Raw genomic sequence first — 24,544 nt, forward strand, 5'->3', positions numbered from 1 at the left:
GCAACCTATCGTGCACAGATCTTCCAATAGCCAAGCAAAGCAATAATGTGACCCACACGTTCTTCTGAAATGCCGATTATGCTTGAAAATTCTCTCTGAGTGATATGAATCAATCTGTCAGCCTTTTGCTTGTGAAACTCGGTGGTTGCTGTCACAGGACGTTGAACACTTTGGTTGTCATGCAAGTGAGATGTTCCCATCTTAACATCTTTAAACTTACCCAATGACGCACAGTACTTACATCAACACAATCACCATAAACAGCTTGCATTCTCTGATGAATCTCCTTTGGGGTGATACCTTCTGCTGTCAAGAATTCAACGACTGCATGTTGTTTAAGTCGCATTGACTGTCTGTGCAGAGTTCCATACTTTGCACTTTAACAACATAACCGTTTAATGCTAAGGCTTCCCGCCAAAATGAAACTGTAGAGGAGAGTCTACTGAACAATCCAGTACCTGCCGCATACCAGTACTGCCATCTGTTGAGGAGTTACGAAGGTGGAGGCATTACTTTTCATTCAACCCTCATATTCTTGCCAGAGGAAGTTAATAGCTATAATTGCAGCAAGTGGAAGTTAGTGGCCCTCTTGTAAGAGAAGGTCCAGCACCTTGTGGGCCAGGTAACTACACTACAAGGGAAGAAGACTTTGTCCTGGATGCAGCAGAGCAGGAGAATCACAAAGAGGATCCCTCTGCAGAGGAGATCATGCCCCAAACAGTAGACACTGGAGTCATGTTACACATAGGAGTAGAGGCACCAGGAATCACTCTGTTTGGAACTACAGAATTGATTCAAAGTTTGCTCCAGAATAAGTGATGGTGCAGAACTAGAAGTGCAACAAAGGGCTCTTCCACACAGCCATATAACCCAGAATATCAAGGCAGAAAATTCCACAATATCTGCTTTGAAATGGATTATCTGAGTTCACACTGCAATATAATTCCAGTTCAAAGCAGAAAATGTGGGATTTTATTCAGCTGTGTGGAAGAGGCCAAAGCCGGTCTGAAGCACAAGAGATGGCTCTGCCAATCCTCCAAAAAGATGAGTGGTGGTGGTAGGGGAGTCCCTGCTGAGCGGTATGGAAGAAGTGGTTCGTTGACATGACAGAATGCCTGGAGGAGTTTACTGTCTCCCTGGAGCAAAAATCCCAGATGCAGCAGAAATGCTGACAAGCCCAATGATACTGCAAGGGATAGCTGTTAGGAGATCACATGTGATTCTGAAGCTATAGACAGGAAGTCAAAGGGCCTTGATGTCCAAGTCATAATTTTATTTCTCCTTTCAGTTCAAGAGTGCAGCTTATGAGGCTCATGACTGGACTGTAGTAAAAGAGGAATATAACCTATTTCTGAAAAAACAGGCCAAACAAGAAAGGATAGCGAGTCGCATTGCATATCAAACTGTTCAGCAGTTGAATGTGCTGCCTCAGAGTGTGATAATGTCTTCTTCTCTAATGGATTTTAAGCAGAGGCTGAATGGCCATCTGTCAGGGGTGCTTTGATTGTGTATTCCTGCATTGGCAGGGGATTGAACTGGATTACCATTCTGATCTCTTCCATGATTCTATGATGTATGAAGCAAAAAGATGTATTTCCCAATTTTTAAAATAAAGCATTTATTTATGATTTTTTCTTGTTTCTCATTATCTGTTAAACACTGCAGTTGGGCCACCACAGGACAGGATTTTTTTTTCAAATTGTAATTCTCTCTTTTTGCTTGTTATTAAAAGAATTTTGAGGTTGAATTGGTGTAATGATCTGCGAGAGCGGCCCAAGATGTGGAAATTCGGTTGGTTGCCCATGCGTAGCTAGAATCCTGGAATTAGAAGAAAAGAAAATTATCTTTTTTATGTGGATATGAATTTCAGGCTCCAGAGTATCATTACTACTTATGATATCTTGAAAGAAACCTGTGCCATGGTTCTGATAAAAATGGGTAACACCTTCAAAGCTGCAATTTTGATAAGGAATCTCTCTTTGACAGAGAGTTACTTGGGGATTCATCTTGGAAATCATCTATCGGACAGATGGCAAGCTATTCAACCTCAGCAGACTGAAAGCCAAAACCAAGGTTACAACAACATCTGTTATAGAACTCCAGTATGCTGATGACAATGTCGTCTGTGCGCATTCAGAAGAAGATCTACAAGCCACTCTAAACACCTTTGCAGAAGCATACGAGAAGCTCGGCTTGTCATTGAACATTGAAAAAACCAAGGTGCTTTTCCAGCAGGCACCAGCCAACCCCTCTCCAATGCCAGTGATACGGCTTAATGGTGTAACATTAGAAAATGTTGATCATTTCCGCTACCTTGGCAGCCACCTCTCCACCAAAATCAACATCGACACCGAAATACAACACCGCCTGAGCTCTGCAAGCGCAGCATTTGTCCGAATGAAGCAGAGAGTGTTTGAGGACCGGGACATCCGTAGGGATACCAAGGTGCTTGTTTATAAAGCTATTGTCCTCCCAACCCTGCTATATGCCTGCGAAACGTGGACTGTCTACAGACATCACATGCAACTCCTGGAACGATTCCATCAGCGCTGCCTCTGGAAAATCCTGCAAATCTCTTGGGAAGACAAGCAGACAAACGTCAGCGTGCTGGAAGAAGCAAAGACCACCAGCATTGAAGCGATGGTCCTCCGCCACCAACTCCGCTGGACCGGCCATGTTGTCCGGATGCCCGACCACCGTCTCCCAAAGCAGCTGCTCTACTCCGAACTCAAGAACGGAAAACAGAATGTTGGAGGACAGGAAAAGAGATTTAAAGATGGGCTCAAAGCCGACCTTAAAAACTCTGGCATAGACACTGAGAACTGGGAAGCCCTGGCCCTTGACCGCTCCAGCTGGAGGTCAGCTGTGACCAGCAGTGCTGCAGAATTTGAGGAGGCACGAGTGGAGGGTGAAAAAGAGAAACGTGCCAAGAGGAAGGCGCGTCAGGCCAACCCCGGCCAAGACCGCCTTCCACCTGGAAACCAATGCCCTCACTGCGGAAGAAGAGGCAGAGCAAGAATAGGGCTCCACAGCCACATACGGACCCACAAGAATATTGGAAGACAATCATCCTCGGAAAGCGAGGGATCGCCTAAGTAAGTAAGTACTTGGGGATTTCGACATGTGAGGAAAGATTCATTCCCCTCTCCAAATGCCATGGCCTCGCCCTGATCAATTCCATGGAGGGAATAAAAGAGTGGTACACATGATATTAAACAAATGTAAAAGGATTTGAGATAGAATTAAAATTTCAAAGGCAAATACAAAGTAAAACCACAAACAAGTAGTAGTATCAAAAATCATGAAAATATAAACAGTATGTGGTGGTTTAATCCCCATTTTTAATGAAGCAAGGAAAAAATTATGCTTAATAGTTACATTATAGTTACATTGCTTAATTTGCTGCAATACCTTTGAAGAAAAATCCAAATTATGATTATTTCTTTAAGGAATAATTAAGTAATGTGTCTCACACTTACCCATACATTCGTGAAACTGCTGATGGTGATGTTGGTGGAAGATTAGAATTTGCTGGTTGGGTGGCTAACCAATGAACCTTGCCAGCATATCCAAAGGTGTTTGGATTGCTAAGGGGAAAAGTTGGAAGAAGAAGGGGAATTGATTAAATGGGCTCGGGTTTAAAATAATGTGTTCTCGAGAGCTGTAATTAAAGAGAAAAAAAACCCCGCTGCCTTATTTTTGCTCACAGGCAGTGGGTATATGGAGTGGTAAGTAAAAGATTTAGGCTAGAGATGTACTGAATGTGTGCAGCCCAAAATCATTGGATTATTTTCTTAGTGCAAATCAAAACAATTCTATAATTTGCAGGGAACTCTGGCTATCGGGTTTTTTTGTTTTTTGTGGGGGGGGGGGTTTGTTTGTTTTTTTGCTTCCTTGACTTTTTTAATTTCATTTTCTTACATATTCACTACAAATTAAAAGTAAAAAACAAACACAGACACTAAAATAAGAAATAAAGCAAAAAGATTTGATAAATAACAGCCCCCAGATATTCCCACCTGTGCCGTCGCACCTGGGGCTATAGAGAAAGAGGCATGGACGAGACTGCTTTCCCCAGGGGATTGCTTCTTGCCCTCCTTTAGGGAAACTGGAACTCCCAAGGACCAGAACACAGCAAGTGACTCGAAATGGTGTTTATTGTTAACAGTTCTCTTTCTTTCTTAGGCACAAACTTGATGTTTCAAAAGGGAAAACCACTTTATAAACTTTAAAGCCCAGGGTCCTAGGAGTAATAAGCTGAGAAGCTTTTCCTGTTCCCTCTCTCTCAATGGCTATGGATGCCGGAGCAAACCACAACCCCAGTTCAGTGGCCTAAATTGAAGGACAAGACCTTCCTATGGTGCCAAAGAACTGGAATGAAGGCGCCTGAGGTCTTCACAATTTCATTCAGGAGGTCTGAACATAAAGAATAAGACTCAGGGGTCAAAACCTAAGAACTGGTAGTAAAAAATGCCTGGACCAGGGGCTTTGGGCCAAGCTTTTGGACACATCCATTCAATGAGTCTTTTTCTGAGGTAAAAAAGGTGAGGGAGAAACCTTCCCTTTTTCCCTTGGAAGGGGCGGAGCCTAAACAACTGAACTGGGGAAACAAACCAATTGGTGCACAACAACAATAAATTGACAGCTATAGTAACCAATGAAATTTAACTATACATGTACAAGGTAGACAGAAATAAAATGGCAGTTTAAAATCCTGCAACTAACAGTTCTAAATATATGTGGCGCCACATGGGCCGTCACACCACCCCTTTGCTTCCCCCACATCCCTACCAACTCAAACTAACATCTAAAACTCTACCCCATTCCTTTGAAAAATAGAAAATTTTAAAAAAAACATTAAAAACACAATTCATTCTTCTCTCCGCAAACAAAGACAAACTTGCTTGACTGAATTGCACTTCAGTGTCTGCTAAATATAAACCAATAGATTTAAAATCAATACATAACCTTGAATAATATTCATATCACAACAATTTTAAAATAGGATTAAAACAAACATGATCGTCGTTTTTGTAATACTTTAAGGCAATCCTCATTGTTCAATTTCTCTACCTTCACTCATTCATAAAGTGGATGGTATACAAAAGAAGCCTAAATATTTTAGGAAGTACATACAGGTTGAGGAAACAAGGTGGGATTTATTTCTTTGTAAATCCTTAGGTTCAGAGGACATCTAGTGGTGTACATCATATATGCACAATAATGATCCTTACTCTTATTCTACAGTAATAATTATTCTTAGTTTTAGTCTTATATTTATTTGCATCCCTCTCTGTTGACTGAGAGGAGCTAACAACATTTTAAAAAGTGCAATTTAAATTTCACAAATAAAAACATTTAATTTTTTTTCAAAATTGTTAAGATAATCAAATACCCCAAAAAGTTCGACAACACTTTAAGAAAAAAAAAAAAAAGGGCAGATGAACTATCAAAAGAGCATAAAAAATAGGAAGCAAGAACACAAAGTTTATTCTGCTTTAGCATATTTTAAACGGATCTCCTATGAGTTGAGGGTACTGTTCCATTTTTCAGGCAGAGGCCACTAGGGGGCACTAGAGAGAGAAGGATATTCCATTTTACAGGAGGGAGTTGAAGAGTGACAACCATTACCCCCATTTTCACTGGCTATTCCTCCTCCCCACTTCCCAAATCATAAAAGAGGATTGTTCCCTGACAGGGAAATGGGTGGGGGGGAATAACAAGAAAACAAGGGGAAATAATTTTATGCCCTCAACCCACCCTCCATGCCTGTAAAATTGACCATCCTTCTCTTTCTAGTGCCACCTTGTGGCCTCTGCCAGGATAATAGTACTTAGATTTTTTTTGTCGTGTCAGGAGCTACTTGAGAAACTGCAAGTCGCTTCTGGTGTGAGAGAATTGGCCGTCTGCAAGGACGTTGCCCAGGGGACGCCCGGATGATTTTGATGTTTTTATCATCCTTGTGGGAGGCTTCTCTCATGTCCCTGCATGAGGAGCTGGAGCTGATAGAGGGAGCTCATCCGCCTCTCCCCGGATTCGAACCTGCGACCTGTCGGTCTTCAGACCTGCTGGCACAGGGCTTTAACCTACTGTGCCACCGAGTTGAGTAATAAAAATACAAACTTATTATCTAAGAACTATTATCCTGGTGGAGGCCACAAGGTGGCACTAGAGAGAGAATGGTGGTCAATTTTACAGGCATGAGGTTGGGTTGAGGGCATAAAATTATTTCCCCTTGTTTTCTTGTTATTCCCCCCACCCATTTCCCTGTCAGGGAACAACCTAAAATGTCCCTTGTTTAACCAATATTTCTATGTCTGGTCTCGTTATTTCATGGTTGATCATGAAAAAAGGAAGACAAATAATATAGATATCCAGGGCCCTGAATTTGCAAAATATGAGTTGCACTTGGATGCCTCTCATTTTTGGGGTCACCTTAAACTGAAGCTGACACCACATAACACTAGGTGTCAGCTTCACTAGGATGCGGAACAATGGCTTCAAACTACAAGAGAGGAGATTCCATCTGAACATGAGGAAGAACTTCCTGACTGTGAGAGCCGTTCAGCAGTGGAACTCTCTGCCCCGGAGTGTGGTGGAGGCTCCTTCTTTGGAATCTTTTAAACAGAGGCTGGATGGCCATCTGTCAGGGGTGATTTGAATGCAATATTCCTCCTTCTTGGCAGGAATGAGATCTCTTCCAACTCTTTGATTCTATGATTCTATGATTCTATGAACACATTCCATTTGTAACCAAAATATAAACATATTTAAAAGTAAACTGAATTAAAATAGTAACATTGTAATTATTGTGAATGGTTCATACTTTTCAGTTTTACTAAATATATTTTCATGTGCAAATTAAATTATCTATAACTGGTTTTATGTTCCTAATAAACTTACACATTCACTCAGCCTCAGAAGAAGGCAAAGATAAACCGCATTTGAATAAATGTTGTCAAAACAACATAAGGATCACCTTATGATTGCTGTAGTTGAGAACCGATGTGATGGCACAATATTTTTTAAAACAAAATAAAATGATTAATACATTTGTAAAGGATACTAAAATTACTATTTCTTTTAGATTTCATGAAAGATAAAAAGCACACACACAACTTTTTCCCTATAGCTTTCTTATGACTTTGGGTATTTTTGGTCACAAGGCAGCATGACTTGTGACCAAAGCTCTATTTGAATGAAGCTCTATTTGACGAAAGCTGAAGTAGCAATCGTTGGATTAAGAAAGAAACAGAAATGTACATACTAGGAAGATTTCACATAACGTGGCTTGGCACATCGAACTCTGCTGTGCATCCTTACTTCTACATATGGGTTGTCTAGGTCTTCTATGTTCTCAGCACCAACACAGCCTCTATTTGGAAGAAAGATGGGGGAAATGTGATCTATAAATAATGTATAACACAGATGCTGAGGCCACTGAAGCAAACTCCAAGTTTTGCATTATTTATTTAAAAGGTGCTCAAGAATATACATAGCTGAGCTGCCCTCAGTGCAGTCACATCCCAAGGTGAACAAAAAGACCAGTCATTGTTTGAAGCATATATAAAAAAACGATGACATCATGAAGTCTGCTAAATTGACAGTCTCGATTTTGCAGTTTGAAGCAGAAAAAAATTATCAAGCCATTGTTGGGTCACAAACTATGCAAAGAGCAAATAAAGTGCAGGTTTCCACACAATTTTTGCTGGCTTTTGTAACCAGTTTTTTAAATCACTGATCCTACATCCAGTCATGTGCTTTGTGATATTCAAAAGGATATTCATAAGTTGCTGCCATGGTTGGCATTCCAATCACTCCTTGCTCAACCAATCAAATTTTAGTTTATACCAATTTTTTACACAGGTTGAAACATGCCGGTACTTCTTGTAGTCTTTTAGGCTTCCCGCCAAATGGAACTGTAGAGGAGAGTCTACTGAACAAGCCAGTACTTGCCACACACCAGTACTGCCATCTGTGGAGGAGTTACGAAGGTGGAGGCATTACTTTTCATTCAACCCTTGCACCTATGTTTTTAACCAACATTTATTTTGAACAGTTTTTAACCGTTGTAAATTTTACCCATTTTTGTGTTTAATCAACCGGATGTTGTTAATCTCATTAACATGCATACCTTGTACACCTATGGTGCAATAAGGGTCTTTGGACCATAATAAAACATTGTTGCTGTTGTCTATACCAGCAGTATAAAAAAGATAATAAAATGCTTTTTTAAATGGAACTTTAACCATGAAACAGGATAGGCTACACTTCCAAATGAAGGAATGAGGTAGCTTATGGTGGCGGTATAGAGGAGCTGACTAGCACTTCGTTGCCATGGACCGACCACTACCTGATCAGATTTAGACTCACTGCACCCACTAACCTCTGCAGGGGTGGAAGACCCATTAAGATGGTCCACCCCAGGAGGCTTATGGATCTGGAGGGTTTCCTGACGGCTCTTGGGGAGTTTCCCGCCACCTCGGTAAGTGATTCTGTCGATGCTCTGATCACTCTCTGGAATGGGGGGATGGCCAGGACAATAGATACGATTGCTCCAGAATGTCCCCTCTCAAGTAGCTGAGCTAAACCATCTCCTTGGTTCAATGAAGAGGGAACTAGAGAGCGTGTGGCATTGGGATCTGAGCAAGCCAAATCGAACACGGTTTTTGGCCTTTCCAAGGGGTATATGCCGCGGCAATAAAGGCCACAAAGAAATCTTTCTTTGTGGCCAATATTGCATCCGCTAAGAACCGTCCGGCAGAGTTGTTTTGAGTTATACACAAGCTTGATTGGATGTACAAGCAGCGGCACAAAACTTAGCAATATTAGATTTTTTACACTTAAATCAGAAAAAGAAAAGGAAGCGAAAAGAAAAGGAGGAGCTTGGAAAATTAACTAAAGCAGCTTCGATCAAGATTTTCCTAATATCATGGTAAAAAAGACAGTGAAGAAAAAGAACATGAGTCACTATTTGACTTCCCAGAACCACAAGTGTATGTGAGATCAGAAACAGGAGTTTTCCAGGAGCTTACCTTCTGTACAGGTGAGATCTCACTGAAACACATCAACTTAAATCTCTGTAAGTACTTATAGATACTAGACCTCTTCACACAGTCTCTGGCCCTGTTCTGTTTCGCTGGCAGGTGCCAGCAGAATGGTAGATGCCCTGCCTCCTTCCCCCATCACATGGTGGGGCAGGACAAGGCGCGTTGGTACCCTGTTCCTGTCCCCATCAGATGGAGGAAAGGGCAAAAAAAAATTACAGGTAGCTCTGTCAGAGCTACCCCAAACACACTTACTTTTCCATAGTTGCCGAGGAAGCATCTTGTAATGCTTCCTCAGCACTTGGAGGCTAAATGGAGAGGGCCTGGCCAGCGTCATGTGATGGTGCTCGGCAGGACCTGTCCCCAAAGTGCTTCAAAGAGGCAAAATGCCTCAATGTGATAAGAAAGTGAGAACGGTTCTTCACAGGATCCATTTATAATACCATATAATGTAGTCTGCAGTTAAACTGCATTATAAGAGTCTACTCTGAGCATATAATGAAGTTTCAAAGACCTCAAAATTGGTTCAAGACTGGGATGATAGCCACAGTATCCACCAACTGTGGATTGGAACTGGACCAAGGAACTGCAGCATCCGTAGCTAGACAGCTTACAGAAAAAGTGTTTTCTTTTTTTTAATCAGTCTGCTGAGACGTGTAACAGTAAGTCACAACAGGATCAAGTATGTGTGTGTGTGTTAAAGAAAACCTTATGCTGTTAATCATTATGTGCAGCTGCTAATGTAGGTCAATTAGTAAGTTTGGACCACATCCGGTGGGGTATAGTTGTATGGTTTTTAGAATACAATTCAGTTTTTGCTCTGAGGAACCTTTGCTCAGGCATTTTGCTCAATCATTTCTACTGCTCTCTCATTTGGATGAAGATGAAAAATAAGTATTGCTTACAAAGATTATGTAAGTTTGTTGCACCATTTGTAACATTGCAAGTTTGTGTTTTAACTCTGCTGATAAGAGTAAAGTTTTTCTGTTCTTTTTCCTCTTGCCTGGGTGCAATGTTATTATGTCTTCTGCATTGGACTTGACTGAAATACGCTTAGCGCAACAACATGCACTGGTGCACTGCAGACAATCAGAATATATCCCAGTTTTTAGTCTAGCATTGATTAATAATGGATTATTAATTTGCCCAAGATCATGTTAATATTTGACATCTAAGATACTTATGAGTTGCTCTAGCTGTCTCAAAATGCAATAAGATAAGACACTCAGAAGAAAATAGATTGTACTGTAACTTTTAAAGGATTCATGTTGATGTCTATCCTGGTGTACAGAAATGTAGCAAGACTTTCATTATTTCTATCTATCAAGAAATTGACCCATTTTTTTCTCAGCAGAAACACAGCTGGGCTTCAGTTGCATCTGTCCCTTCAGAAAAGAAACAGAAGTGACTAGGCTGTGTTTCTGTCCAAGAAATAAAACAGAAGTCTATGTTCTTTCTGGGTGAACAGAAACAACTGAAGCCTGAGTGCGATTTTGTCCACCAGGAAAGGACACTAAGTGCTTTCTCTAGGGAAGGAAACACAGCTGGACTTCCATTGTTTCCCTCCACAGAGGAAAGAGATGGCTTCCCACCAAACTTGGCATCCAGGAATGGGTTGCAGGGAGTTTAGAACAGTCAGCCTGGCCCTCATCTGTCCTCTCCTTCACCCATGGAGAAGAGCTTCAGTATAACTGAAATCAAATAACACCATCCTGTGGCCTACCATGATTAAGTCTGTGAGCAAATTATGCTGGAACTCTTCCTCAAAGCAAAGATGACTAAAATGAGATTGTTTTACTTTGGGCATGTTAAGAAAAGAAATGACTCATTAGAAAAGATAACAATGCTTGGTAAGCAGAAGGTAATAGGAAAGGAGGAAGTTGGCATTACAGATAGATAGTCCCAGTGATGGCTCTGAGTTTGCAAGGTCGGAAAAGGAAATTGCTGACCAGGGATCTTGGAGGTATCATTTGCAGGTAGTCATAAGTAAAAATTGACTTAATTGCAATGAATAACAACATTCATTTGCACATTTTTAAAGTCCAAAGAAATGTTATTCCGGTAGCATTTTGGCATGATGAATTTGCCCTCAATATTGTATTGAAATGGCAGGGAGAAGGTTTGAGGAAAAGAGACAAAAGAAAGTTCCTGAGGTCTGTAAAAACATGGTTTATTCTCGGTTGGCACCAACCAGAAAGGGACCCTGTTGGTATTCCAGAAATCGGGGTGATGAACAAAGGAATTGCCTTGGTTTATAAACCCTTTAAAATAATATGCATGCATCATACAAGTATCACAATGTGTATCACAAAATTCCACTTTTACATTGTCTTCAATAGCATATTTTAACTTCAACACCTTTAATCTCCCATTAAGCACCTTTATCTAAAGAGCTGCTATTATTTATTTATTTATTTATTTATTTACTTTGCTTGTATACCGCAGTTTCTCAGCCCGTAGGCGACTCAACGCGGTTCACAACAAGAGCAAAAGACATCCAACAACATACAATATTAAAACCATTAACAGTATAAAATACAAACTAATGTATAACAACACATTAACGTCTCGTAACTAAAATCGTGATCCAATTCGTCATTCATAATTCCGTTTCCTATATTCATCGTGTTCATTGCACTATTTATCCGAACGCCTGTTCAAACAGCTAGGTTTTTAGTTTTCTTCGAAACACCATTAGCAAAGGGGCTGATCTAATGTCCATGGGAAGGGCGCTCCACAGCCAAGGGGCCACCACAGAGAAGGCCCTGTCCCTCGTCCCCGCCAGCCGTGCCTGTGATGCAGGCGGGATCGAGAGCAGGGCCTCCCCAGAAGATCTTAGAGTCCTGGTGGGTTCATAGGCAGAGATACGTTCGGATAGGTAACTTGGGCCCATCCTGTAACCCATAGTGCCAGAGTGTCTACTGGCAGCAAGAGATTCCATCCATCTTGAGATAAGTCCTCCCTGATACCAAGAAGCCTCTTGATGACCAGGCTTCATCATTAATCTTATGATAAGCCCTGCTTGGTACGAAATGGAAGAGTCTCTGATATTTGCCAGAAGCCTTAAACATTCTGTTCCTAGACCCTGGCCTCTTTCTGGCTTCTTTGTGGCATCTAATTTGCAGCTTTTAAGAGGAGAATATTTTCCCAGGTGAAGTGAAGTTCATGCATACATATGCCTTTGTGATTTCATATATATTTTCTAATTCCTATTTCCAATATGGTTACATCCAATATTATGTATTTTCATCATGCCTTCATCAGTATTTGCATGGTGGATGAACTTTCTATATTTTCTGTTTCCAATTAAGCACTGAATTAGATTTCTATATTGGCCATCTGTTTATAGTAGGCTTCTGCAATCCAGGTAATCTGCGATCTGTTTTGGTGTCCCGGATTTCGGTGGGGGTCTTGACCCGTTTTTCAGAAGCCTCCTGAATTGAGGAGGACAGAAACCCATTTCGGTCCAAGAAGCCAAAACATTCATTTTCTGTCCAGCCCATTGGGGGGGGGGGGGGCTTCCCAGGCTTCCTTTCCAGTCATTTTAGACATTGTTTGTCCTTATATCCTTCATTAAGACCTGGATTAAAAGCATCAGAGTTAGGATACCACTCTTTCTGCAATCCTTTCCCTTCTGTCTGTAGAGGAGACTAGGTTTAATACTTAGTTAAAGCTGTTTCTAGTCTAGAGGAGACAGGTGTTGCAGGATCGTACACCGCACTCTCTCTCTCTCTGCAGCACACAGCTTCCGAAGCCATTTTAAGGAGGCTTCCCCTCTTCCCAGGGAAGAAAGAGTGATCAACCTAGAGCTATTCTTCCATGGGCTTCCTTTAAAAAGCCCTCTCCTTTATCTGGATTTACAGGTTGCTGACTGCTGAAGACCCCTCGCACTTTTCCTTCTAGCACCTGCTTCCCTCCCGCACTCCACTTGTAACCAAAGGCAGTTGGTTTTCAACAGCCACTGTTCTGTTGTGTCCAAAAAAAACATGGATACTGAGACCTTGCCATTAAGGCCATCCGGACAAGCCAGACCACCCAGATTAGTAAAAGGAAACTGGGCAAATAGAATCCGTGCACAAGCCTAATCTATAGTCATCTGATCTATTGCCTGAAGAATGTGGTGTGTAATGAAAAAACAGCTGGCCATATCAAATTCAGTAAGTCACTCTCCTGCTTTGTGTCTGTACATTTCCCTGTACAATCTGCTTCTGTACATTTTCCTGTTTATATTACATTACACAAATTGTAGTAGAAAAATAACCTTTTCAATGTATTGTTGAAGACTTTCATGGGTGGAATCAATAGGTTGTTGTAGGTTTTTCAGGCTATATGGCCATGTTCTAGAAGCATTCTCTCCTGATGTTTCACCTGCATCTATGGCACGCATCCTCAGAGATTGTGAGGTCTCACAACCTCTGAGGATGCTTGCCATAGAAGCAGGCGAAACGTCAGGAGATAATGCTTCTAGAACATGGCCATATAGCCCGAAAAACCTACAGCAACCAAACCTTTTCAAGCTTTGTACAGCCTGAAAAACCCATAACAACCTAATAATTCCACCCATGAAAGCCTTCAAAAATACCTTGAAAAGGTTAATTTTCTACTACAATTTGCGAAATGTAATATAAACAGGAAATGAAATTTCCTACTTAACATAAGATATATATTTTTTTTCTTACTTACGTGTATAAAGGAAGTTGCTGAGTTCGAGAACTTGGGCTAACACTGTTAAAATAAATTAAATACACAATTAATTAACTTGCAAGATAAATAAACCAAATGAAATAAATCAAAAGTCAAATAAATGAACTATTTTTATGAAAATAAAATCTCTATGTCATGTTAGGAAAATTCAGAGGGCACAACTTTACATTACCAAGCACATATATTTATTTTAGGGTAAATAGTGATCATGGGCCTTCCAATCCAATTTGGTACCTTGGTGGCAACAGAAGGGTGTCAGGACTCGGTTTCCTGGCCTTGGAGATTGGCGCAAAAAACCGGATTCCTGACATGGAGAATTGATAAGGGTTTGCAGCTGGTGGCCTTGGGAGGGGCAGTTGGCGGTTTTGGCGGGGAATATTGAGCGGGATCCTTGGTCGGCGGGAAGAGAGGATTCGAATGTGGGGGAGGGTATATAAGGGTTGACTTGCGTCTGTATGCCAATCCTGGCTTTCATTGTGTATATGCATCCAGTAGTAAAAGTTTCCTGATTGATTACGGATTGGCGTCCTGTGTCCTTTCTGGGAGCGGCTGCTGTGAGCTTACATTAAGCCAGGATTCTTCGGTGCCATCCCACGGCTGTGGTGAGGTACCCCTATGCAACAGGAGGAAGATCCAACGGAGGGGGGAGAACCAGCCTCCCCTTTCGAGAATGCGGAAGAGGAGCTGGAGAGAGTGAATGCCTTGGCTTCATCGACTGCGTACGCCCAGCCCAACGGAGTCACACAGAGGCGAGTGAAGGGGGCAGGGGCAGCAACGAGAGAAAGCAGCGGGCTAGAGTTTCCCTCCCCGCAGAGGTTGGATTCCCTGGAGGAAAAGATGGCATCAATGGAGACCACCCTCGCGATGATGTCAAAGGTGATGGAGCGGCTGGCCCCCCTGTTAGAGGAACCACCACCCCGAGGGGAATCGATGTGGAGCGCGGGGGAGAGGAGTGACCGGGGACCCGGGGCACGTCCTAAAGCGCAGACGAGTTGGAGGGCTGCTGCGGAGAGCGATGAGGAGGAGGAACGACCCCGGGGACTGGCGTCCCAGCAGACGTTCCTGGTGCCCCCGGCCGGAGCCGGGCGCGGCACAGGGCGTCAGGAATTGCCCCCGGAGCAGCGAGGGCTCCAGGGAGGGCCACCGCGAGCGGAGAACCGGGAGAGGCAGCCCCTTCTATACCAACCTAGGAGGGAGGAGCTGAGGATCGAGTTCGGAGGAGAAGCCGGGAACCTCGCATACTTCCTGACTATGGTGAGGGGATATCTAGAAGATAACGCCCTTACCTTCGGGTCAGAGGCAAGCAGGGTGCGAGCAGTGGGCGCAGCACTGAGAGGGGGAGCAGCGGAGTGGTACGTCCAGCTCCACGCCAGGCACGACCCATGTTTGGGATCTACAAGGCGATTCCTGGCTGCGATGGAGGCGTGCTTCAGGGATCCGCTCGAGAGGGTCCGGGCGAGGGAAAAGCTGCAGACGATAACCCAAGGACATCGCTCCGTGTCCGAGTACGTGGAGGAATTCCGGTTGAGGGCAGAGAAGGTGCCAGAGTGGTCCAATACCACCAAGGTCCAGATATTCAAAGAGGGCCTGCGGAAAGAAATCTTGACCTGGGCACTCCATCGTGACGATCCGGAGGAGATAGGTGGATGGATTGAGCTGGCCGGCCGCATCGAGACAACCTTGGCACAGGTCAAGAGGCATCAAGGAGCGGCGCCGCAGCAGACGAGAGCAAAGGAGGAGAGGCGGAGGACGGAGAGAGGCACGGTCGGGAAAGCCCCAACCGGAGGACCCAAGGAGCAGAGGGGCTGCTGTTATGTATGCGGTCGCCTTGGCCATCGGGCTGCCGAATGTCGGCAAAGGAAAGGGGGAGAGTCCCATTTCCCAAAGTTCAAACCGGCTGCAGGGAAGAGAGCGGAGGAGAGCCCCCCTTCTAAGGCCCCAGTGGGAGATCTGGTGAGTCACAGTCCAGGAATGCTGGTGTTCCCGATCAGGCTAGAAGGGGAGGGGAAGTGGGCCAGCTGCAAAGCCCTCATGGATTGCGGCTGCTCCAGAAACATTATGACCCCAGAATTAGCGGACGAACTGAAATGTGAGAAAACCCCCTTGCAGAGCCCCATAGCATTCTCGCAGCTAGATGGATCAGTGGCGGCTGGAGCCCCAGCGCGATTTGAAGTGGGGGAAGTGAGATGTAAGGTGGGGAGCTGGGAAGGCAGCATAACCTTTGTAGTATCCCCTATGGCTACTTACAATGTAATACTGGGGATGCCATGGTTAAAGGAAGCCAACCCACAAATCAATTGGAGGGAAGGCAGCATGACATTCCAGAGCGAAGAAGGGGGGAAGTTTTGCAAGGGGATAGAAGGCACGGCAGGCAGAGTGCAGGAAATTCCCCCTGAGTACAGAGACTTCGAGGATGTCTTTGACGAAAAGGAAGCAGATCAGCTTCCCCCTCCTAGGAGGGTCGAAGTAAAGATTGAACTCAATGAGGATGCTAAGTTGCCCAGGAGTAGATTGTACCCCATGTCGGTCAAGGAGTTGGAGGAACTGAGGAAATATATTGATAAAAACTTGGCCCGAGGGTTTATAAGGCCCTCCGAATCACCCTTGGGAGCCCCAGTGCTGTTTAGGTACAAAAAGGACGGCTCGTTGAGACTGTGCGTGGACTATAGGGGGCTGAATGCAGTGAGCACCACCAACAACTACCCCATGCCACTGACTAAGGACTTACTATCGAGACTGTCAGAAGCAAGGGTGTTCACGAAAATTGACTTGATCGAAGCTTATCATAAGCTGCGCATAAGGCCCGAGGACAGTTGGAAAACGGCGTTCACCTGCGCGCTCGGCCATTTTGAATTCTCCGTTTGTCCCTTCGGTTTAAAGGGCTCTGGATCAGCATTTATGCAAATGATTAATGAGGTGTTACACCCACTATTGTATCGTGGGGTGTTTTGCTTTGTGGATGATGTAATTGTGTTTACCCGTGATAGACGATCTCATGTCAAATTGGTGAGAGAGGTGCTCCAGAAATTGAGGGAGGCAAAACTGTTTGCAAAGCTGCCAAAATGTGAGTTCAATAAAGAACAGATAGACTTCCTAGGATACCGAATCTCCAAGGGAGGGATAGCAATGGATCCAGCAAAGGTGGAGGATGTCAGGGGGTGGAGCCCTCCCCAAACGCGCAAACAGTTGCAATCATTCCTCGGGTTTGCAAATTTCTACCGGGGTTTCATAAAGGACTTTGCTCAAGTAACATTGCCCCTAACTGAACTGCTAAAAACAAAGGGAAAGGGGGAAACGGTGAAGGTACGATCCCCGGGAGCAAAGCTAAATTGGTCAACAGAGTGCCAAGGGGCTTTTGAAGAACTGAAACGCAGATTCACTGAGGAACCAGTATTGATCCACCCCGATTTGACCAACCCGTTCGTAATCCATTGTGACGCATCGGATTGGGCTTACGGGGCGGCTCTGATGCAAAGGGACCCAGAAGGGAGGTTGAGACCCTGCGGGTTCATTTCAAAAAAGTTCAGCGAAACTGAACGGAACTGGCCAGTGTGGGAGAAGGAGGCTCTGTCAGTGGTGAAGGCTCTAGAAACGTGGAGGCACCTATTAGAGGGAAGCGGCATCCCCTTTGAGGTGTGGACCGACCATAAAAACTTACAATACCTCACTTCACCCAGGCAGTTGTCAGCAAAGCAAATAAGATGGGCCCAGTATTTCAGCAGATTTGATTTTAAGCTGCGGTTCCAAAAGGGAAAACAAAATGTAATCGCAGACACATTGTCAAGAATACCGGAGGATGGAGGGAGGGGGCGAGGCCCAAAGGGGAGCATATTCTCAGAACAGCAGTGGGGCATGGCAGTGCAAACCCGAGCACAAACGGAGCGCAGCCAAAGACTGGTGGGGGTTGAGAGCAAGGACGGGGGATGGGAGGAGGAGATAAGGCAAGCATGCAGGGAGGATAAGTGGCTGGAAAGGAATAAGGAAAAGGTGGAATGGAAGGATGGATTGGGATTTGTGCACAGGAAGTTATACATCCCAGGCAACCTGAGGGAAAAAATGATGGTCAGGTGCCATGGCAACAAGGGAGCGGGGCACTGGGGAGTAACAAAAACCTTGAAAATGTTGGCACGTCAGTGTTGGTGGCCCGGCATGAGGGGTGACACCAAAATGTATGTATCCCAATGTAGTGCGTGTGCACAAAATAAGGCAACCACACAAAAGCCGACGGGGTTGTTGCAAAAGGTGGCAGAACCCTCAAAACCATGGAGGGTGATTGCTATGGACTTTGTGGGCGAACTCCCAATTAGCCGAGGTCAACGTTACATATGGACGGTGATGGATCTGTTCTCAAAGCAAGCGCATTTCATAGCGCTGCCTAAATTGCCATCTGCAGAGAAATTGGCTGAGTTGTTTATCAAACATATCTACCGGTTACATGGTTGCCCGGACCAGGTGATTAGTGATCGAGGGGTGCAATTCACGGCCCGGTTCTGGGAAGGATTCATGCAGTTGATGGGGGTGGAAAGGACCCTGAGTTCGGCGTCCCATCCCATGACCAATGGGGGGGTCGAGCGCACACAACAGACCTTGGGAATGTTCCTAAGAACATACACAAACCAATGCCAAACCGATTGGGCCGATCTACTTCCGTTTGCAGAAATTGCGTACAATGGAGCCTGTCACGCGTCCACAGGGAAATCCCTCTTTGAGGTAGTATACGGCATGGAAGTAACCCCTTTACCCAAACTGCCGAGTTGGGGGGAAGAACTGGAGGGAAAGGAAGGATGTCCAGACAGAATGAAAGCGAACTGGGAGGGAGTGGCAAAATCACTACGAGAGGCCCAACAAAAATATAAGTTGTTTGCAGATTGAAAAAGGAGGGAAGGTGACAAATTGGAAGAAGGGGATTTAGTGTGGCTGAGCACAAAAAACCTTAAGCTAAATACCCCCTCCCGGAAGTTGTCTCCCAAATACATCGGTCCTTTTAGGATTTCTGACAAAATAAATGAAGTGACATATACCTTGAAACTACCTAAGGTATTGGGGAAAATACACCCAACGTTTCATTGTAGTTTGTTGAAAAAATACCAAGGTCCGCTAGACAAAGAAGGAACATGATGGTGATGTATGTTTCCCTTCCAGGAAGAAGAAGAGGTGGAGGGGGACGTTATGTCAGGACTCGGTTTCCTGGCCTTGGAGATTGGCGCAAAAAACCGGATTCCTGACATGGAGAATTGATAAGGGTTTGCAGCTGGTGGCCTTGGGAGGGGCAGTTGGCGGTTTTGGCGGGGAATATTGAGCGGGATCCTTGGTCGGCGGGAAGAGAGGATTCGAATGTGGGGGAGGGTATATAAGGGTTGACTTGCGTCTGTATGCCAATCCTGGCTTTCATTGTGTATATGCATCCAGTAGTAAAAGTTTCCTGATTGATTACGGATTGGCGTCCTGTGTCCTTTCTGGGAGCGGCTGCTGTGAGCTTACAGAAGGGTCTTTGGCCCTTTTTCTTCTCCTGCAGAGATCCAAATCAAGGACTGTGCAGTTACTGTATGCATTTGAGGAAAGATCTTAATGGTTCCTGATCTAACCTAGCACAGTTGAAATCTCATTTCTCATAAGAGGACAAGTTGCACCCTTTGCTGAAGGTGGAAGAATACAGCAAGGACTGATGAGAAGACAGCTCATTAATTATTCTCTTGGAAGTTAACTACACTACGTCTATGTGTTGAGATGCTTCAATTTATCAGAGAACACGAGATTTCCCCCAACAGAACAGAGGGGAAATTGATCTTACAGAACAAGGAGGAAGAACTTGTCAAGGAAAATGAAGAAGTCCGAAGAGTCATATACAGAAGGGATTCAGAATTGTTACAATTAAGCATCAGTGAAGATTTTCAAGCAAGAAACTAGCAACAAGAAATACTACATGCCAGGAAAGGAGTCAATATAACTGCAAACTGCAACAAGAAGTTACAATAAGAAGGGCTGGTTGCTAGGGGGCTGATTGCTCTGGGATGTAGAAGCACCTATGTGCCAGTTTGAGAAGATGACTTGAGAAGTGCATCCAGGATGTCATCGACAACTTGCCAAAAATCAATTTAATTAGATTTTTATTTGAGAAGAGAAAATACAGTTATATAGACATATACTATACATTTCCTTCTCTTTTATTTACATTCACCCCTGTGCTCCCCTTCTTAAAGTCCCACCAAAAAATCAGTTCTTCATTTGGAGGTAAATTCCCATCTTCTTTTTCCAATAATTTTTCTATAAATTTTCTCCAGATACTTTCAAAGTCATTTTTTTTACATAATCCCTTCTTTACTTTTAAGTTTGATGTTAGCTTATCGTTCAGTGCCATTTTCCAGACTTCTTTATACCATTCATTAATCTGTATTTTTATTGCCCCTTTCCAATATTTTGCAATTAATAGTCGAGCTGCTGTTAAAAGTTAAAACCTGGCTTTTTGAGCAAGCTTTCCCAAATGCAGTGTAGCACACAAACTCTGATCCTCAGAATGACTGAACAATGCGATTGGATAATGATTTTAGTAATAAGATGTGGAGGATCTATATTTTTACTGTTTTATTATTTATTGAATTTTACTTATGTTAAATGTTTTAATTTTTATTATGTTATTGCAGGTATCGAATTGTGCCATTTGTAAACCGCCCTGAGTTGCCTTTGGGCGTCTTCAGGAGGAGTGTAACCCCATCCAACATAGGCTGTAACCCTATGCCCTGTTTGGCCTTACGACTGACCAGGAGTACCTCTGTCTTGTCTGGATTCAATTTCAATTTGTTAGCCCTCATCCAGATCTTTACAGCAGCCAAGCACCGATCCCTACTATCTACCCAGTGATGGTGATCAAATCTCAATATCTATGTTTCATTTTCCATCCGATATCACAGATAGATCTAAATGGGAACAAAGAGATACCACAGTTCAGAGGTTCTCTAAATGAAGACTGGTAACAAAACTAAAAGCAGTATTAAGTAGCCTGGTTGAAAGTTGGAAGAAATGACTGAAATGTGGCATGAAAAAAGGAAGCAAGGGGGGAACAGTAGAAAACAATAGGTACTGAAAAAGTTAAATTAAATTTAAGCAAACGTTATTCTTCAAATAATAATAAAGGATGTATTTTCTAGAAATACGCTTATGGGAACCCACATGCTCAGAAAATATAAAACAAAACTTGTTATTTTTCACAATTGTTTCACTAAGAGAAGCTTGAAATCTGCTAAACCATCTCCTATGAGGAACAGCTTGGGGAGCAGGATGGCCGAGTTTAGATATTTGAAAGGATGTCACATTGAAGAGGGAGCAGGCATGATTTCTGTTACTCCAAAGTCTTAAACATTAGAAAGAAATTCTAATGACGGATGACAGAAAAGAGGAGGACTAGCCCTACCAGATTTCCAAAACTATTACGATGCGGCTGCCCTATGCTGGTTAAGGGATTGGACTACTCTAGAGAAAAGGAAATTACTGGCTCTGGAAGGATTCGATTTAGTCCAGGTGTGGCATGGATATCTCTGGAGAGGAAAGGCAAAAAAGGAAAGAAACTTTAGAAAATCACTATATAAGAGTTGTGCTAAGTCAAACTTGGGACAGATATAAAGAAAGATTATATGAAAAGGCACCATTATGGTTTTCACCCAACAAGGCTAATCATCTAAGAGAACTACCTCGGGAAAATGGTTATCATATAAACAATTCATAAAGGTAAATACACAAGGAGTGACGCTTAAATCGCAGGAAGAACTAAAATCACTGGACCCAACGATTTCTTGGTTTCAATACCACCAGATTAGAGAGAATTTTAATATAGATAATAAATTAGGCTTTGAAACAAAAGAAAGATTCTGGGATAAGATAATAAAGGTTGATACAAAGTTAATAAGTAGACTTTACAAACAATTACTAATATGGTACACGGAACCAGAACAGGTAAAGGAAAATATGATAGAGTGGTCTAGAGATATAAATCGATCAATATCCATGTCAGAGTGGGAAGACATATGGTATAAGAAACTGAAATATACCTACGCAGTGGAATTGAAGGAAAATTGGTACAAATTATTTTATAGATGGTACCTAACACCAGAAATACTATCAAAGATCCATAGGGGTAAAGTTAAAGGGAAATGTTGGAAATGTGAGAAAGATATGGGTAACTTTATCCAAATGTGGTGGAAATGTAAGAAGGTTAAGAATTTTTGGTACCAAATATGTAAAAAGATGGAGGTAATTCTACAGATAAAAATTGAATTAAAGCTGGAGGTCTTCTTGTTAGGAATCATGGACTTTAAAATGGATATAAATATAGATAAGCTTTTTTTCTACATGACAACTGCAGCAAGGATTGATTATCTTAGCCAGAGTATGGAAGACCAAGGAAATTCCCACAATGGAACAGTGGACACTGAAATTCTGGATGTTTTGAACATGGATAGACTTACCCAAAGAATCACACAAAACAATGGAGGTTACCAAAAAACGGATTGGACAAATTTTTTGGACTTTATTAAAAAAAAGAAAACAAAGAGATTTATATTAGTAAATTATAAAAAAAACTCAAAGGAAATACCAATAAGAAACCAGAGACAAAAATATAATAATAACTAAAACATATTGAAATGAGAAGATTTTCAACTTGGGATGACCTGGAAGTTTATTCACTTTCCTTGCTCGTTTTTTGTTTCTGTTTTTGTTTTTTGTTTGTTTGTTGTTTTTTGTTTCTTTGTGTCCACCCCCCCCCCCTCTTGTGTATTCTTCTCTACGTGTCTTTTTCTTCTATTGACTTTCTGACTTTCCTTAATGGATTGTTCCCACTCTTTATGTAAACCAACGGGGGGGAAAAATAGGCCATGTATCAGTTCTTTGTTTTAAGCTCCAACTCTTGAGGAGCAATCTGTTATTCTCATATATATATATATATATATATATATATATATATATGAAAGCAATTCCTGATAGTAAGATATATTCAGCATATACTTTGTCTCATGGTGTGGTGGAATACGCTTCTTTGAAGGTTTTTAAACATAGACTGGATGACCATCTATTGGAAGTGCTCTGATTGTGTATTCATGTATAGCAAGAGGTTGGTCTCTTCCAGTTCTACAATTCTATGATTTATTATGTGAACCATGAAAAGAAAATAAATATTTTGAAATTATAAAATTATAAAAATCAACGCAACTTACAAATCAATTGGTCGGTGTGGTACTATGAAGGGTCTTCTTTGAAATCTGCCCCAGAGGTCTCCAACAACCTAAAACAACAATTATATTGAGAGAGAATAATCAATTTTATATATGGGATTAATAATAACACCAATAAAATATGGATACTGGGTGACCAGAGTATAGGGAATATGGCCCAGCTTGGTCCAGAAATGATTTCTGAAATAATGGTAATAATAATTACTTCCATAGTTCTTCCAATATAAAAACTTTTTTTTTCATATTGTTTTTCTTTTATAGAAGCCCTAAGCAAGTCCAAAAACAGGAAACTGATCAAGATTCTACACACAATTATGTTAGTGGAATGTGTTTGGGTCAAAATATGTGTAATCCATGAGAAAATTGAAGCATTACAATATTCATTTTTAATACAAATTCAAACATACGAACAAAGAAAAAACATCACAACACAAAATGAAATTAAACCTACCACAAAAACATTTCTCATTATAGGCAAAAGTAACATACCTTTAACTATAACCTACAACAGGGGTCCACAACTTTTTAAACAGAAGGCCAGGTCACAGTCCCTCAAACTGTTGGAGGACCGGATTATAATTTGAAAAAAACATGAATGAATTCCTATGCACACTGCACATATCTTATTTGTAGTACAAAAAACACTTTAAAACAATACAATAATTAAAATGAAGAACAATTTTAACAAATATAAACTTATTAGTATTTCAATGGGAAGTGTGGGCCTGCTTTTGGCTGATGAGATAGGATTGTTGTTGTTGTGTACTTTCAAGTCGTTTCAGACTTAGGTTGACCCTGAGTGAGGGCTGGGTAAATGACCTTGGAGGGCCGTATTTGGCCCCCGGGCTTTGGTTTGAGGACCCCTTACCTACAACCAATATATATATTGGCCAAATACAGCCCTCCAAGGTCATTTACCCGGCCCTTGCTCAGGGCCGGGTATATATATTCACATACATACATACATACATATTCTAAACAAACACCAACTAAATGAATCTATTAGCTAAATGAATCTATTATCACTCATTACCTGCTGATTTTGACTTCTTATTTTTTGATCCCTTCAAGCATCACTTTATTTCTACCTTTCTATTTTTAATAACACTCTTCTATATCAGAAAAACAATGGTTGAAAATTGTCCCCATCTTTGCTATATAAAACTAATAAATATGTCCCAGTCTTTCTTGAATTTAGTTAAGGATCCATCCTTAATCAACATTGTCAATTCATCCATCTCTGCTAGTTCACGTATTTTCAACAGGCAATATTTTTGCATTGGTGTATCTCAGGGGTCCTCAAACTTTTTAAACAGGGGCCAGGTCACAGTCTCTCAAACTGTTGGAGGGACGGATTATAATTTGAAAAAAATATTTGTAGTGCAAAAAACACTTAAAAACAACATCCTCATCCTGAATTAGGCTGTTCATCTGGACTAGTATTATGTATTCTGTGTATTAGCAGAAATGGTTTGAAGTCTCTAGTAGACATTATGCCAGGTCTTTTTCATGAAAGATGCAGGGAATTAATTCTGGTGTTTTCCTGCATACAAAGTTTGTGTTCTTCAC

General features: G+C 42.2%; 1 protein-coding gene across 1 annotated transcript in view; it reads right to left on the reverse strand.

Annotated features, from left to right (window-relative positions):
• Nucleotides 1–1,694: 1,694 nt before the first annotated feature.
• The window catches only part of SPMIP7 (sperm microtubule inner protein 7), a 31,856-nt gene continuing 9,006 nt past the window's right edge, over nucleotides 1,695–24,544 (reverse strand). Inside the window, exons 5-9 of the mRNA XM_060783325.2 lie at nucleotides 22,958–23,025; nucleotides 13,731–13,772; nucleotides 7,268–7,375; nucleotides 3,480–3,587; nucleotides 1,695–1,818 (exon numbers count right to left, since the gene is read on the reverse strand). Coding sequence (XP_060639308.2) covers nucleotides 1,695–1,818; nucleotides 3,480–3,587; nucleotides 7,268–7,375; nucleotides 13,731–13,772; nucleotides 22,958–23,025 — 450 coding nt within the window. The remainder of the gene's footprint in view (nucleotides 1,819–3,479; nucleotides 3,588–7,267; nucleotides 7,376–13,730; nucleotides 13,773–22,957; nucleotides 23,026–24,544) is intronic.

This window comes from Anolis sagrei, chromosome 6 (genome assembly GCF_037176765.1).
Source record: "Anolis sagrei isolate rAnoSag1 chromosome 6, rAnoSag1.mat, whole genome shotgun sequence".
Lineage (NCBI taxonomy): Eukaryota > Metazoa > Chordata > Lepidosauria > Squamata > Dactyloidae > Anolis > Anolis sagrei.